The sequence below is a fragment of the Nicotiana tabacum genome, chromosome 11 (assembly GCF_000715075.1).
Source record: "Nicotiana tabacum cultivar K326 chromosome 11, ASM71507v2, whole genome shotgun sequence".
NCBI classification, from domain to species: domain Eukaryota; kingdom Viridiplantae; phylum Streptophyta; class Magnoliopsida; order Solanales; family Solanaceae; genus Nicotiana; species Nicotiana tabacum.
This window is the reverse complement of record NC_134090.1, coordinates 42,912,121-42,929,942: the sequence shown is the minus strand read 5'-3', so window position 1 is coordinate 42,929,942 and position 17,822 is coordinate 42,912,121. Positions and strand designations below refer to the sequence as shown.

The following is a 17,822-nucleotide window of genomic DNA, read 5'->3' as shown; positions in this document are numbered from 1 at the left end:
CCTTGAGGACAAGCAAATGAGGGTCATCATATTGCCGCTCCCTGATACAATCAAATAAGGAAGACCGAGAAACCACGTAAGCTAGAACCCGACTAGGCTCTGAAAGATCCAATCTCACAAGCTGGCTGGCTAAAGCCTGAACATCCATTGCCATGGGCCTCTCTGATGCTGATAAATAAGCCAAACTCTCCAAACTCTCTGCCAGACGACTCAAAGCATTAACCACCATATTGACCTTGCCCGGATGATACAAAATAGTGATGTCATAGTCCTCCAGCAACTCTAACCACCTCCTCTGGCACAAATTTAGATCCTTTTGCTTGAACAAGTGTTGTAAGCTTCGATGGCCAGTATAAATCTCATAGGGAACCCCGTATAAATAATGGCGCCAAATATTCAGGGCGTGAACAATGGCAGCTAACTCAAGGTCGTGAAGAGGGTAGTTCTTCTTATGTATCTTCAACTGTCTGGACGCGTAGGCAATCACCCTATCGTCCTACATCAACACCGCTCCGAGGCCAACCTACGAGGCATCACCGTATAAGACCCTGAACCTGTAGACATTATCAAAATTGGGGTTGTGGTCAAAGCTGTCTTGAGCTTCTAAAAGCTCGCCTCACAGTCCTTCGTCTATTGGAACAGAGCACCCTTCTGGGTCAACCTGGTCATAGGGGCTGCAATCGATGAAAACCCCTCCACAAAACGATTGTAGTAACTTGCCAAACCAAGGAAACTGTGGATCTCGGTAGCTGAGTATAGTCTGGGCCAACTCTGTACGACGTCTATATTCTTCGGATCAACCTGAATACCCTCACTCGATACCACGTGGCCTAAGAATGCCACTAAATCTAACCAAAACTCACATTTTGAGAACTTAGCATATAACTTCTTCTCTCTCAGAGTCTGAAGCATAGTCTTCAGGTGCTGCTCATGATCTTCCCAACTCCGGGAATACACAAGAATATCATCAATAAAGACAATGACAAACGAGTCAAGATACGTCCAGAACACACTGTGCATCAAATGCATAAAGGCTATTGGGGCATTGGTCAGCCTAAATGACATAACAAGGAACTCGTAATGACCATACCAAGTCCTGAAAGTAGTGTTTAGAATATCTGGCTCCCGAATCTTCAACTGATGGTAACCTGAGCACAAATCAATCTTAGAAAACACCCGTGCACCCAGAAGCTGGTCAAACAGATCATCAATACGAGGCAAATGACGGTTCTTAACTGTCACTTTGTTCAACTGGCGATAATCAATACACATACGCATAGAACCATCCTTTTTCTTCACAAACAAGACAGGAGCACCCCTAGGTGATACACTGGGCCGAATAAAACCCTTATCAAGCAATTCCTATAACTGATCCTTCAACTCCTTTAACTCAGGAGGAGCCATATGATACAGAGGAATAGAAATGGGCTGAGTGCCCGGCAACAGATCAATGCCAAAATCAATATCTCTATCAGGTGGCATGCCTGGAAGGTCAGCTGGAAACATATCCGGAAAATCCCGTACCACTGGGATTGAATCAACTGAAGGGGTATCAATACTAACATCTTTCACATAAGCTAAATACGTGTCACACCCCTTCTCAACCATACACTGAACTTTAAGAAAAGAAATAACTCTACTGGGAGTGTGATCTAAATTACCCCTCCACTCAACACGCGGTACACCTTGCATAGCCAGTATCACGGTTTTGGCGTGAAAATCAAGAATGGCACAATGGGGCAACAACTAGTCCATGGCCAAGATAATATCAAAGTCAACCATGCTGGGTAACAATAAATTGGGTCTGGTCTCAAAACCACTAAGAGCAACCAAACACGACCAATAGATGCGGTCCACAACAAGAGAATCTCCCACAGGAGTAGAAACATAAACAGGGGAACTCAAAGAATCTCGAGGTACTCCCAAATGCGGAGCAAAATAAGAAGACACATAAGAATAAGTGGAGCCTGATCGAATAGAACTGATGTATCTCTGTGACAAACCAGTATAATACCTGTGATGACAGAATCGGAGGCAACAACCTCAGTACGGGCAAGAAAGGCATAGTATCAGGCTTGGCCTCCCCCTCTAGGGCGACCTCTACCTCCCCGACCTCCACCTCCAGATGGCTGAGCAGGTGGGGTAGCAACTGGAGCTGTAACCATAGCCTGAGAACTCTACGGGGCACGTTGCGGCTGAGAAGTCTGTGGAGGTGCACCCCTCCCAAGTCTATGGCAATCCCTCACCACGTGGCATGTGTCACCACAATCAAAACAAGCTCTAGGAGGATGTGGTGGCTGTGACTAGCTCGGGCTAGGTCTGTTGGATTGACCTCTAAAAGCACCCTGCACAGGAGGCGCGCTAGAAACCGGAGGTGCATAATAAAGCTCCTAAGGCCTAGGAGGAGCTGGATCACTATTGGTTGCTGGAAGAGAAGAATGAATAGGGTGACTCATATAACCCCTACCATGACAACCTGCAGCTGGGGTACGGGCACCAGAGTAATGGCTTGACTCTCAAGACCTCTTGGCCTCCCTCTCCTCTCTCTCCCTAGCATGCATACCCTCAATCATCCTAGCAATGCTCACCACCTGTTGATAAGAAATATCCATCTCCAACTCACAAGCCATGCTAGACCTGATGCTGGGAATAAGACCCTCAATAAACCGGCGAACTCTCTCGCGAACAGTAGAAACCAAGGTTGGTGCATGCCTAGCCAAACTAGTGTAACAGACAGCATACTCTGAGAAAGTTATAGCACCCTGTCGTAAATGCTCAAACTCTGTGTGCCATGCGTCCCTAAGGCTCTGAGGAACATACTCTCTCAGGAACAGATCTGAACACTGAGTCCAAGTCAGTGAAGCAGCCTCATCCGGACTGTCTAACTCATAGGTGCGCCACCACTCATAGGCAGCTCCTCGAAGCTGGAAAGTAGTTAAGGAAACCCCGCTCGATCCTGATATACCCATTTTATGGAGAATGCGGTAACTCTCATCTAGAATCCCAGAGCATCCTCCGATGCTAGACCGCTGAATACAGGAGGCTTGTACTTCTTGAACCTCTCAAGCCTTAGCTCCTCCTCCTCGGAAGTCGCTGCCCTGTCCTCGGGCTGATATGGCACTGCAGGCGGTACAAGAATAATCTCAGGGACCTGCTCCGGAATGTCTAATAAGAACATAAAAATACATAAGGGCTAAATACTAAAAGTAGGAATAGAAAGGGACTTCTCGGTCTGCGGACGCGGCAAATGCACCTCGAAGTCTCAAGAGCAGTCGCCTCCTCAAGGATGATAGGCCTGAGTAGTGGTACCTGGATCTGCACATGAAAAACATGCACAGAAAGGGCATGAGTACACCACAGCGGTACTCAGTAAGTGCCAAGCCTAATCTCGGTTGGGTAGTGACGAGGAAGGTCAGGGCCCTACTGAGGTTAAATAAATAATAAGATGACAGGATAAGATAAATAGTACAATTGAGAACCAACAATAAGAATCTACACAGGATAATAAGGAGTACAATAACTGAAACAAAAATAAAGGCAAACACCAGGAAGTGCCACTCATAAAAAGGATGATAGCCGGGGATCTCTTGGTATCCCGAGGATCTCTTGGTATCCTCAATGTATGCTAGGGATCTCTTGGTATCCCGAGGATCTTGTGGTATCCTCAATATATATTAGGGATCTCTAGGTATCCCGAGGATCTCTTGGTATCCTCAATATATGCTAGGGATCTCTCTGTATCCCGAGGATATCTTGGTATCCTCAATATACGTGCTAAGGATCCCCTGGTATCCCGCACCTCAGTTCAGATCAAAAATTCGTACAGGGGAATCTCCCGGGATGCCGTCCCGTAGTCCCAAAGTAAAAACACACAGCATCAACACAAGAATACCCAATTAAGCTAAATTTTGTACCAAGTAAACAATTAATTCTAGCCTAACATGCTTCACATAATGCAATTAAGGCAGTTTAAGCAAATAAGCAATTAAGTCAACTAAACATGCTTCTCTAAACTAGCAACATGCTAAATTCACAACTAGAATAAAACAGGAAAAATAATTCAATTGAAATACTTAAGGAAAAATCGGATTTTCAACAATTAGCTCAAGTACGCACTCATCACCTCACATACGAGGCATTTTAATTATCAAATATATCATATCCTAAGGGGAAGGTCCCCCACACAAGGTTAGACAAGCCACTTACCAAGAAATCGGCTCAAAATCAATCCGAAACCACGCTCTTGCCACGAGTACTCGACTCCAAATGACCCAAATCTATTCAATTCAATTGCATAATGTAAATAACACTTCAAGTAACTGATTCTACAATTAAATCCTAAGCTAATACGCGAAATTATGTAAAATGACCAAAACGCCCCTCGAGCCTACGTCTCGGAATTGGGTAAAATTTATATTTGCAGAATCCTCACGCTCTCACGAGTTCATGAATACCAAAATTATCCAAATCTAAGGTCAAATCCCCAATCAAAAGTCGAATTCTAGGTCTAAGAACTTTTTTCCAACTTTTCCCCAATTTTCATCTCCAATCTGAAATTAAATGATGAAACTAACTATAGATTGATGGAATAGAACTAGAAAGGGTTAAAGAATCATTACCCAATGATCTCCTCCTCAATTTCCTCTCAAAATTGCCACTCCCGAGCTCCAAATCGAATTTCCAACTTGTGAAACTAAACCCTCGAAATTTCATATTTCTACCCATCTGCGGTCTCGTTTTTGCGGACCAAAGGTCGCATCTGGGACTTCTCATTTAAGGAGGACTTTCCGCACCTGCGACTACATTACCGCAGATGCGGTACCGCTTCTGCGGTTACCTGACTGCATCTGCGGACTCTGGCCCCTTCCTCACTTCCGCTTCTGTGATTACTGAGCCGCTTTTGCGGTGCCGCACCTGCGGAACCCAAATCGTAGGTGCGGTTATGACAGAACCAACAGCTGAAGCTGCAACTTTAATTCTAAAATCTTTCCTTCAACCATCCGAAATCATCCCGAGGCCTCTGGGACCTCAACCAAAAGCACCAACAAGTCACAAACCACTATCCAAACTTGTACCAATCCATCCTTAGGACACCTAAAACAACATCGAAACCTCGAATTAACCATGGATTAAGCCTAAGAACTCCAAAATTATCAAAATACGCTTTCGATCAAAAAGTCTATCAAACCTCATCCGAATGACCTGAAATTTTGCATACATGTCACATTCAAAATGAAGAGCTACTCCAACTTCCAGAATTCCATTCCGAGCCTCGAATCAAAATCTTACTATTGGGCCGGAAACTTCAAAAATTCAACTTTCAGCATTTCAAGCCTAAATTAGCTACGGACATCCAAAACACAATCCGAACACGCTCCTAACCCTGAAATCACCCAACGGAGCTAACGGAACCATCAGATTTCCATTCCGAGGCCGTCTTCGCACTGTTCCGACTACGGCCAACTTTCTAACGCTTAAGCTCTCATTTAGGGACTGTGTCCCAAAACTCTCCGAAACTCAAACCGAACATCCCGGCAAATCAAAATAGCAGAAATAAATTCGGGAAAAGTAGTTAATAGGGGATCGGGGGGTAAATTCTTAAGACGACCGACTGGGTCGTCACAATATAACTCTGTAGAATAGTGTATATATTTGAATATTTAAAAAATATACATCATATATTGATTTTTTTGTAGTACTTTGAATCATTTAGTAGTGATGATTATTTTTGTTTTTATTTTCTTGTCTCAGCACTTGAATGTCTTATTTTACTATTTGAGGAAGAGGGAAAATATGGGCCGAATGTTGCCATACGGTTTACTACAACCGATTTTGTCTTTGGTAACAAAATCAACTCACTGTATAAAGATTTCAATGTGAATCAAGATTCTTCAGTGATTCCTGAAGGGCATGAAATAGAAGAGTCCATTAGAGGGTATTATTGTGATGTAAATATAGCGTGGCACACTGTTGACCACGTCTTATTCCTTATCTATGTCAAGCGCGGAAGAGCAAAATTGGGCCACTGTGTTTTGGGGTTGTTTACGTTCATAGATAGGTGCATCCACATCTATGACTCTAACTATGGAGATATTAATGATAGACTTGCTTTGGATGATGAATGCAATTTTGATACCTTACTTCTTGAAGAATTCTGATTTTTATGTCGAGAAGAAGGGCATTGATTGGAACAATGGTGCATATACCGATAAATCGCATTCTGATGCTTTACAGATTAATCTGGTTAATAATGTGCCACAACAGATCAAATGGTAGGTTAATATCAGTTTTTTACTATTTTACTATTAGTGTACCTATTTACAGTAATGTACAGAGAATCTGATTTTTTTTAATTACAGTGATTGTGGTGCTTTTGTTGCTGGCTTTGATGAGTATTTCATCCTAGGTAAGGAAATTCAAAAAGATAATTTTGACATTGAGACACTTCGTACCAGGTGGGAATCTTTGTTGTGGGATTATGGAAGGAAAAAATATCAGTCCGATGCAATTAGTGGTGATGAAATCACATGGAGATTTTTCAGGAAGAGGAAGAGGGGACGAGCGAGAAAGTAGTTCAATTTTTTTCATTTTAATGTAGTTTTGCTATGTATCAGGAGTTGTTGCCTAGTTTTGTCTCATTACTATTATGCTACTTGTGAGATAACATTAAAGGATATTATAGATGATTTTATTTTTATGTAATTTGTGGTAGTAATTACTCATTGTGGCTGTGAATGAATTACATTTTAAGGAATATTTCAGTTGTTTTTGTCCTTTAACAAAGTATGTGTTTTCGTTATTGTTGCAGTTTTGTCAATGTTGCAGGGTTTATACATATGTATACAATAATATACATAGTTATACAATTTTATACAAACTTATACTCTCATTTATACATCTGTATACATATAATAACATTGATTGTTTTCAGTTCTGTTTTGCATTTGTACAATCTATTAATATATTTAGCACCATTAAAAATATCAACACACTATTATTGGATAATCAAAACATGTATAATGAAACATATTTAACATAATTGCAATATATAGTATAAATTGTAACTCAATTGCTTGTAAAACTTAATTATTCAACATTTGTAACTATTGTTTGTGAAACTTAACTACTCGACATGACAACATATGTAATAAGAAGTGTTATGTTTCCAACTGTTTATTTTGGTTGATTCATAATATTTTTCTATTGTGGCCACTTTGTCCACACACTGAACATGAAAACACCCGTTTAGACTCTTTCTCTAAAGCAGGTTTGAGTCTTTCTTTTCTTGGCCTTCCTGAATTTCTTCTCCCTTTAGGTGGTAGGACCACATCTTCCAGCACCTCTGTTGGGATTACCCATAAACTCTCATCTGGCATCGGATTCACGGAAAATTCATAAGTTCTAAGGAGGTTATCCTTCTTGTAGTAAAAAGAGCAATACTGGCCAGGTTTCAGTTGCTGGTTCTTCAAAATCGCCCAAGCATGCAGACATGTAAGTTCATCCATTTGAAATTTTCCACAACTGCATAGACCCTCTTCAAGACACACTATGTTTCACCTTACTCCTTCAAGCACAATATATAACTGCTCTGTAGCTGGCCTCACCTGCAAAACTTTTTTAAAAAAAAGTGAAAGCACATTATACATTATTATACAGAGTTATACTTCTTTATACAAGCAGTAAAATGCAAGTCAGCAGTACCATGCATTATTATATTTGATTCGTTTTATCGTCATTTTCTCCGATGCAATCAGATTTTCCCGAAGGAGTTTGTCGTACTTTTCGCCAAACTTTGTAGTTGTCTCCATTGCATTTTTTCTGTTTTTCTTGTTCCACTGTTGTATCAAATTTGTCATGTACTCTAGCAATCCCATTACTGGTACCTCTCTAGCATCTTTGTTTGCTGCATTAATTGACTCTGCAATATTGGAAGTCATTACCATTGACCTTTTCACTTTGGAGTATGCCCTAGACCACCTTTCGTAGCCAATTTCGAACAAGTAAGGCTGCACCCTCGGATCAATTTTGCACATCTGTATCATATGGTAGTCAAACTTCTCTATCATGTAAGCTCTAGCTAAAGCGAAGAAGATATCCTTCAATTGCTTGTGATGTTTCTTGAATGTGCGCTTGACATTCTGCCACTAGTGAAACATGCAAATACAATGTGGTACTTCTGGGTATACAACTTTTGTGGCATTGAAGATGCTTTCATTTCTATCTGAAACTATACACATCCCTTCCCTAACACCAAAAGTACCCTTTATATGGACGAAGAACCACTCCCAAGATTTATTATTCTTTGAATCTATAATTGCATATGCAAGTGGATGGATTTTTCCTGTTTATACAAATAGATATTAGGATTCAGACAATTATACAAATCTTTTACACAATTATACACGAATATACAACTTTATACATACTGCAAATTTTATAAAAATAGCAGCTCTGAAATCCTATACACGTTTATATATGAAACTACAGCATTATACAAACTGCAGAAACAAGGTAGATGCAGTCAACTCACCAGCTCCATCCTGTGTGCGAGCAGTTAATATGGTACCATTATATGTTGCTTTAAGGAAACTTCCGTCAACAACCATTATCGGTCTGCAATGCTCCCAACCCTTGATAGATGCATATAGCGAAACATATGTATAAAGAAAGCATCCATCTTCTTATTTGTGCAACTTTGTAATCGTTCCTGGATTTGTATGCTCTAACATATACAAATACCTCGGCAATTCCTTATATGAATTGCTCGGATTCCCTCTTATCATTGCCATTACTATCTCTTTAGCTCTCCATGCTTTCATGTAGCTCATTTCAACCCCGTGTTGCTTTTGTATGTCCTCTATTATATCATTTGCAGTGTAAACGTGTTTTGAATTAACATACTTATCCTTGACTATTCTAGCAATTACACCCGAAGTAGCTTGAGATCGTGTTAAGTATCTTTCACCATAGCCGCATGTGTGATTATTATTGTAATTCTCACCTTGATTATGTTTACCTTGTAAACGATAGAAGATTTGAAACTCCAAGCACAATTGTCATCCACACACATAAGGTGATACCTAGGATTAAAGATCATTCAACTTCTAAATACACTTGTATACCAAATACATAACTAGATATATACTAATTTTAATACCTATATACACACACACACACACACACACACACACACACACACACACACACACACACACACACACACACACACACACATATATATATATATATATATATATATATATATATATATATATATATATATATATATATATATATATATATATATATATATATATATATATATATATACACACACACTCACGACCCGGATTTCCCGCCCTCAGGAGTCGTGATGGCGACTACTAATATGAGCTAGACAAGCTGACGGCTTGATCAATTTACCCTTTTTCCCATTTTAATCCTTTAACAATTATGAGCAATAATTTAAACACAACGGAATTTAAGTCAAGCAGAAGAAAAAAACAATAAAACTACTGAGTAAATCCAATACAACTGTTTAAACAAGACTACCCAGAACTGGAGTCACAGCTTCACAGACAGTCTAAGAACACTACAAACAAAGTCTGAATGAAATACATAAGTCTGTCTCTGAATAAGTAAAAACAGAAAGAGGCGCGGACGTCTGTAGGACTACCTCGGGTCGCCTGTGTGGACTGAAGACAGCACCCTCACTGTGGTCCAAGCGCTCCGGTACCAGTATTTGCACACAGTGCAATGTGTAGTATCAGCGCAACTGACCCCATGTGCTGGTAAATGCCTAGCCTAACCTCGGTGAAGTAGTGACGAGGCTAGGGCCAGACTACCAAATAAACCTGTGCAGTTAAAACATATACATCGGAAATAGAAGGAGATAATTACAATTAAAATTGGGTAGGGGAAACATGCTGCGGGGAGTAACAGGTAACAACAGAACGACAGTAGAGAAACATAAGGAATGCCATAAATCAATCACTAGCTAAAATAAGGAAATAGAAGAAATAGGTACACACATAATATCGTTGCAGGTGTGCAACCCGATCCCATTTCATATGATACCGTTGCATGCGTGCCACCCGCTCCCATTTCTAATATTACCGTTGCAGGCGTGCAACCCGTTCCCATCTGACATATTACCATTGCAGGCGTGCAACCTTCTCCCATTTCACATATTACCATTACAGGCGTGCAACCCGCTCCCATTTCACATATTACCGTTGCAGGCGTGCAACACGCTCCCATTTCTTTTATCAACACCAGTCATAAAAGGATCCCGGTAAGGGAACAATAATATCAAAACAAACATCTTGGCAAGGGAACAATAATGATAATAACATCCCGACAAGGGAACAATAATGATAATAATATCCCGACAAGGGAACAATTATGAAAATCCTCATATGAAGCGCAATAAACCACAACGGAGTCATAACAAGTACAATACAAGACTCACGAGCATTCTTGACACCGACGTATAGATACTCGTCACCATGCCTATACATCATGCTCCACAATTAACACGTAGCAAATAAGACACGACTCCTAATCCCTCAAGCTAAGGTTAGACCAAACACTTACCTCGAACTTCCACAGCCAACTCAAGCCTAAACGTTGCTTTTCCTTTTGAATTTGGCTCCAAATCAATTGTATCTAGACATAATTGACTTAATAACATTAATAAACGCTAAAAAATCCAATTCCAGTGTTTAATTATAGATTTCCTATCATTCTTCCCAAAAAGTCAAAAATTGACCCCAGGCCCGCGGGTCAAAACACGAGGTTCTGACCAAAACCCAATCACCCATTCACACACGAGCCCGAATATGTAATTAGTTCCAAAATCTGACCCCAAAATGAGATCTAAATCCTAATTATACAAAAAGCCCTAACTCTACCCAAATCCCTAATTTTCTACCCTTAAGAACATGATTTAGACCTAGAAATCTAATGGGTGTTAACGGAAATTGAAGAAAATGAGTCTAAGATTACATACCTATGAATTTGTGGTGAATTTCTCTTTTAAAAATCAACCAATTTGGAGTTTGGAAGAAGAAGTTATGAAAATTATGAAGACTCCTATTTCTGTTACTGTTTTAAATGACTGGGCAAAAATACACTATGCGATCGCGAACAAGCCTATGTGATCGCATAGGTTTGACTCTCCTGACCTGCGCGTTCGCGAGCTAGGGGCCGCGTTTGCATAAGGTTAAAACTACCTAGCCCCTAGGCCCCATCCTACTCTATGCGTTCACGACTGACCCGGTGCGTTCGTGTAGAGTAAATTCCCAAAGCTCCGCATTCGTTCCCAGGTCTACGCGTTCGCATAGTGCAAACCTGCCCTCCTCCCAATTTGTGTTGTGCGTTCGCGAGGGTTACCATGCGATCGCATAGAGTTAAAAACTCAGACACCAGCAACAGCAAAAATACCAGATTTCTAAGTCCAAAACACTCTAACGCCTATCCAAAACTCACCCGAGCCCTCGGGGATCCAAACCAAACATGCACACTACCTCAAAAACACCCTACGGACTTACTCGTGTGATCAAATCGCCAAAATAACATCAACAACTATGAATTTAGCATCAAAATCTTGTAATCACTTAAGAACTTCAAATTTTCAAATTTTTCTCAATTACAGTCCTATTCACGTTATTTCAAGTCCGTTTCTTACCAAATTTTACAGACTCAACTTAAACCAAATATAAGACCTATATTGGGCTCCGAAACCATAATACGGGTCAGATACCATAAAATTTTAAACACATTTCATTTCCAAAACTCATAAATAATTCTAGAAAATAATTTTCTTTAGAAATTCATTTCTCGGGCTTGGGACCTCGGAATTCGATTCCGGGCATACACCCAAGTCCCATATTTTCCTACGGACCCTTCGGGACCGTAGAATCATAAGTCCAGGTCTGTTTACCTAAAATGTTGACCGACGTCAACTTAAATTCATTTTAAAGTCATAATTCATCATTTTTCACAAATTTTCACCTAATGGATTTCCGGCTACGCGCCCGGACTGCGCATGCAAATTGAGGTGATGCTGAAAGAGGTTTTTAAGGCCTCGGAACGTAGAATTTATTTCTAAAACTTGGGTCATCACATTCTCCACCTCTAAAACAACCGTTCGTCCTCAAACGGAAATAAGAAGGAAGTACCTGAGTCGGGGAAAAGATGGGGAATGGGGATAATGGCTCTGCATATCGAACTCGAACTCCCAGGTCGATGCCTCAGCTGACTGACCTCTCCACTGAACACAAACAAAACGAAAATTCTTCGATCTCAATTGATGAACCTGCTGGTCTAGAATAGCTACTGGCTCTTCCTCATAGGACAAGTCCTTGTCCAACTGGACAGTGATGAAATCTAACATGTGGGATGGATCGTCGTGATACTTCCGAAGCATGGACATATGAAACACTGAGTGCATGGGTGATAAGCTCGGCGGCAACACAAGTCTATAAGCCACCTCTCCCACTCGATCAGGAATCTCAAATGAGCCAATGAACCTGGGGCTAAGCTTTCCCTTCTTCAAAAATCTCATCACGCCCTTCATAGGCGGCACTCGAAGCAATACCCGCTCACCGACCATGAAAGCCAAATCACAAACGTTGAGTTCGGCATAACTCTTTTGCCTGGACTGAGCTGTACGAAGCCTGTCCTGAATAATCCTGACCTTGTCCAAGGCACCCTGAACCAGATCTGTACCCAACAATCGTGCCTCTCATGGCTCAAACCATCCAACCGGCAACCGACACCACCTACCATACAAAGCCTCATAATTAGCCATCTAAATACTCGACTCGTAGCTGTTATTATAGGCAAACTCTGCTAAAGGCAAAAACTGATCCCACGAGCCTCCAAAGTCAATGACACAAGCTCGGAGCATATTCTCCAAAAGCTGAGTAGTACGCTCGGACTGCCCGTCCGTCTGAGGATGAAATGTTGTGCTCAACTCAACCTATGTGCCCAATTCTCGCTGAACTGCCCTCCAGAAACGTGAGGTAAACTACGTACTTCGGTCCAAAATGATAGACACGGGCACAACATGAAGACGAACAATCTCCCGAATATAGATCTTAGCTAACCTCTCGGAAGAATAGGAGACTGCCACAGGAATGAAATGCGCTGACTTGGTCAGCCTATCAACAATGACCCACAGTGCGTCGAACTTCCTCTGAGTTTGTAGGAGTCCAACAACGAAATCCATAGTGATCCGCTTCCACTTCCACTCGGGAAGCTCAATCTTCTGAAACAAACCACCAGGCCTCTGATGCTTGTACTTAACCTGCTGATAGTTCAAACACCGAGCCACATATGCAACAATGTCCTTCTTCATTCCCCTCCACCAATAATGCTACCGTAAATCCTGGTACATCTTAGCGGCGCCCGGATGAATGGAGTACCGCGAACTATGGCCCTCCTCTAAAATCAACTCTCAGAGTCTATCCACATTAGGAACACAAACACAATCCTACAATCTCAAAACTCCATCATCTCCCAAGGTAACCTACATGGCACCTCCGTGCTGCACCGTGTCTCTAAGGACACATAAATGGGGATCATCATATTGTCGATCTCGGATACGCTCCAATAACGATGAACGAGAGACTGTGCAAGCTAACACCCGGCTGGGCTCAGAAATATCCAACCTCACGAACTGATTAGCCAAAGCCTGAATATCCAAGGGAAGCGGTCTTTTACCGACCGAAATATAAGAAAGACTGCCCATACTGGATGATTTCCTACTCAAAGCATTGACCACAACATTGGCCTTTCCCAGATGATATAAGATGGTGATATCATAGTCTTTCAACAGCTCCAACCACCTTCTCTGCCTCATGTCGTGCCCTCTTTTTCTGGCAAAATCGGGTTTATGATATTTGGAGGGACAAATTGTTCCTTTTGGGAACTGGGTTTGCATTTGAAGAGTCGCCACCTAATGATTAAGGTGCATTAGGACACTAATGGTTTTTTATTTGAATAACCAGAGATAGGGTAAGGGCTTGAAATTATTCTAAGGGGAAGGTGTTAGGCACCCCTCAGAATCCACTAGTGTGGTTCCCGGCCAGACATTTATTGTGAATTTGGGTGCAATTAACCAATAAGCAAATAAGGCTCAAATAAGAGGGGATTTCAATACATAATGGTTTGAAAGTAAACAAATTTTAAAGAACGATCAAAGAGTTGATTTTTAAATAAAGAGATACAATACTAAAAAAAGAATAAAGGGGGTCCTAGGTTTATTAAAAATATGGATCACCCCACATAATGTCCGGTAATCACTCCTCACGAGGGGCTACACGTGACATTATCGTGTGGTCATCATATCCATATCTACCCTACCCACCCCATTAAGGTATTAAAGCGCGGATTGGTCTCGATTACTTATTGCATGCTATTACCCATCCCATTCCTATCAGTCCTAGAGGCACTTAGGGCTACTAATCCTTAAAGGGAGGGATATTAGGATTATTTGAAGTTTCAAAGGTAAAAACTCTAAGACGACATACAAAAAACACATACTGCATATTGAAGGGGAAACACATAAGCATATAGGCTCAAGTATACCTCCTCAAACAAAACACATAAAATAGCATGTCTTACACATACTGCTAGGTCTGATTTAAAATACTGAAGATGAGGGAGATTAATTATTGAGGCAGATTAGTTTATTACATAACTCAAATAAGAAATCCGAATCAGGCCTGTCTGCTGGTTGTAGCGATTAACAAAGTGGATTCAATTTGCACTTATTACTTTAAGGCTTGCCTAAATGTTTAGGCGGGGTCCTATAGGCATGCTTGCTAAACCTTGTTAAGCGAGGGAATTAGGTTATTAAAAGAGGTTCAGAATGTGCAAAATTAAAAATTAAACCGGTTACAGGTTCTACAGGAGATAGTATCTACTATTATTGATTTTAGTTCCTAGGAGCATGAAATCTAACATTCACTGTGAATAAAACGAATTAGAATTATTTAGAAACCCCTACAGGCATGATTTCTATATGAAGTGAATATGCAGAATTTAAAACACCCTATGGCATGATTTCTAGGTGATGTTTTGAATATGCAGAATTTAAAAGTACCCTAGAGGCATGTTTTCTAAATGTAGTTTGCATATGCAGAATTTAAAACACCCAATATGCATGTTTTCTAAATGAAGTTTGAATATGTAGAATTTAAAACGTCCTATAGGCATATTTTCTACCCTTGCATGCATATTACCCAACTCTTTTTACTAGCCAACCCCAAATATTTATTACAACTTATTACAAACCAGAATAATAAATTACATCAGAAAAGTACAAAGAAAAGTGCAACCAGAGGAAGCTTGATTCTTGACTTCCTCACTGAGTTATGAGATAAACCAACTCAAAGACCATTGATCCAAAGCCTTTCTTTAGACTTGAGTGTGTCAGAGTTCCCTACGGGCCTCAATTGGACCCTGGGCAGTGCTCACACCCAAGTTTCATAACCAGAATAGGGACAAGTGCAGTGTGAAAGTGCCAACCCTCATGTGTCCAAGTTTAGAGGGAGCTCATGAGTCCTAAGGAAAAGCTCACAAGAGGGGGGTAGAACATAAGTCTAAGAGAGAGTGTAAGTGCAGAAATAGAGCTTTACGAACTAAGGAAGGAAAAAGGTGCTGGGAAACAGTTACAGAGTTGATAACCTCACGCAAAAGGGGTTCAGGGGTTGGGAATTTATTGCAAATAGACTATGTACTTAGGTAAGGGTCAGCTTTGGGCATGCACAACAATAGAAGATGCTGACATGCCTATAAGCCTACCAGAACACACAATATCAAAGAGACATAGAGGTTATGATCCCAGGGGATCATGTTCGAGTTATGGACAACAATGTTCCATATTGCCATGCCTCAAACAAACCATAAGTATCAAACACATTGGGGTAGGGGTTTAGGATTCATAATACATAGATTCAGAATAGGGAGAAAGAAATCACATCATGCTAAAATAAAGTACTAAATTAAATACGAGAAGTAGGAAGACAAGAATGCAAGAACATTAAGTAACCATGTTGTTGTTGATGGTGAAAACTTAATTAGGACATACAAGTTCAAAGAAGCAAAACGTAGTAAAGAAAGGTAGCGTGATTTTTGAAATATAGCTTTAGCTTTCAGCGAGTTAAATAGGCCACAACAGAAGTAGTGAAGCAAGAAAGAATGTTTTGAGTGTAAGTGAGTTCAAGACTAAGAGTGTTCGTGTGTTTGTGCTAATGAAAGAGCAAGGTACTTATAGTTTGAAAACAGGTAGAAAGTAAGGCAAGAATCATAGTTTAGCAGAAATTATGGAACTATGTGCTAATTCAAATCAAATCAGAATACTTCTTTTAATTAAGGAGTTAAATTTAAACGGTAATAGGCAGAAAACATTTTAGGAAAGATATCAAGTAGACCATCATGTGCAGAATAGACAATTAGGGGTAAGTACATAGCGGTTCAATTAAGGGAACAACTAATGAAGAATCCTTGAAATACTCAGTTAATCCAAATAAGGTAAGAAGACAAAATAAAGTTGTAGAATATGGAGATAATCGAAAATCAGTACATAGTAAATCAGGGAATCAATGATTTTGAAATCACTGATTTAAGGAAAGTAACATGGGTTCCCATGAGTAACTAAATAAACCAAGTTAAAATAGGAGAATCGAAAGTCTAAGGAAAGTTTTCAAATCAAGCCCAGAAACAAGGAGCTCAGAGTCAATCAAAGAGAGAACCATGAGTCCTGTTTTAGCATATAAATAGAGTGCACAAAACATTAGGCATGTGAGGCTAAACTACGACAAAGAGAAGTAGCATGAATAACAATCACAAAGTTAGTAGACGGTGAACTATCGAAACATAGTAGTCACATAGGTCAACATCATTAGCTTAGTGATAGAGAAAAGAGAGAGTATCAGAAGCATGCAAAAGGGTCAAGTAAAAAAAAACACTTTCTGAAAAGTATAGTCTAGTTTCAATGATTGCAAGAAACCAAATCATATAAAGAAATAGATGCTGAAACAAAAAGGATTTCGAATCCAATTGAGCAACTTCAAATAGGTGAAGTAGCTTCAAAAGCTCGAATAGGCCCCCAAGAAATTAGGGTTTTGAAACCAATCGGATTCAGAGATGATGAACAAGTAAATCACACAACAAATGGTCTCAGAACTCGAATGAACCCAAAATTTTAAGGTTTTTACCACCAATCGAGTCTAAAGATGAAAAACAGATAAATCGAACAAATACTAACAAAAATAGAATCGTAAACCTCGAAAAGAGTTAAGGCCCTTAACAAGCAAACTCAAGTAGAAGAACGGCATAAGGAAATACAACAAAACGTGTTAAACAACTTAACAGAAAACCTAATCGGAAAGGATAAAGGTTTTGAAGGTAGAGTCTTAGAAGAAACTTTGAGGAAAAATGTTTAAAAGTTTAGAGCAAACACAGATCTAAAACAGATTTAAAAGAAATCGGAAGAACCTTAATGGTTAGGGTTTCAGAAGAACCCCAAATGGTGAGAAAGGATTTGAAGACCATCGATCTAAGCAGGAGAGTCAAGAATCAAACTCGAATAGCCATAGCTGGCCGGGGGAAGATCAGAGATGATCGGAGAACAACCATACACTGAAATCGACCCAGGTCTGAACCAAGTTCTTTCATGATCTGGCCTTGTAACCGTAATAATCGGGCACGTAGAGGCCAAAGGAGGTGAATACAAGCCTCCAATGGTCTTGGAAGCCATGGATTTGGGAGGTTTTTCGGGTGGTAGTTGAGGGCGGCAGCTAGGGTTTGAG

General features: G+C 40.3%; 1 protein-coding gene across 1 annotated transcript in view; it reads right to left on the bottom strand.

Annotated features, from left to right (window-relative positions):
- Positions 1-7,187: 7,187 nt before the first annotated feature.
- The window catches only part of LOC107805023 (uncharacterized), a 44,429-nt gene continuing 33,794 nt past the window's right edge, over positions 7,188-17,822 (bottom strand). The window contains exons 2-6 of the mRNA XM_075224198.1: positions 8,740-8,958; positions 8,531-8,613; positions 8,187-8,341; positions 7,702-8,144; positions 7,188-7,521 (exon numbers count right to left, since the gene is read on the bottom strand). Coding sequence (XP_075080299.1) covers positions 7,188-7,521; positions 7,702-8,144; positions 8,187-8,341; positions 8,531-8,613; positions 8,740-8,958 — 1,234 coding nt within the window. The remainder of the gene's footprint in view (positions 7,522-7,701; positions 8,145-8,186; positions 8,342-8,530; positions 8,614-8,739; positions 8,959-17,822) is intronic.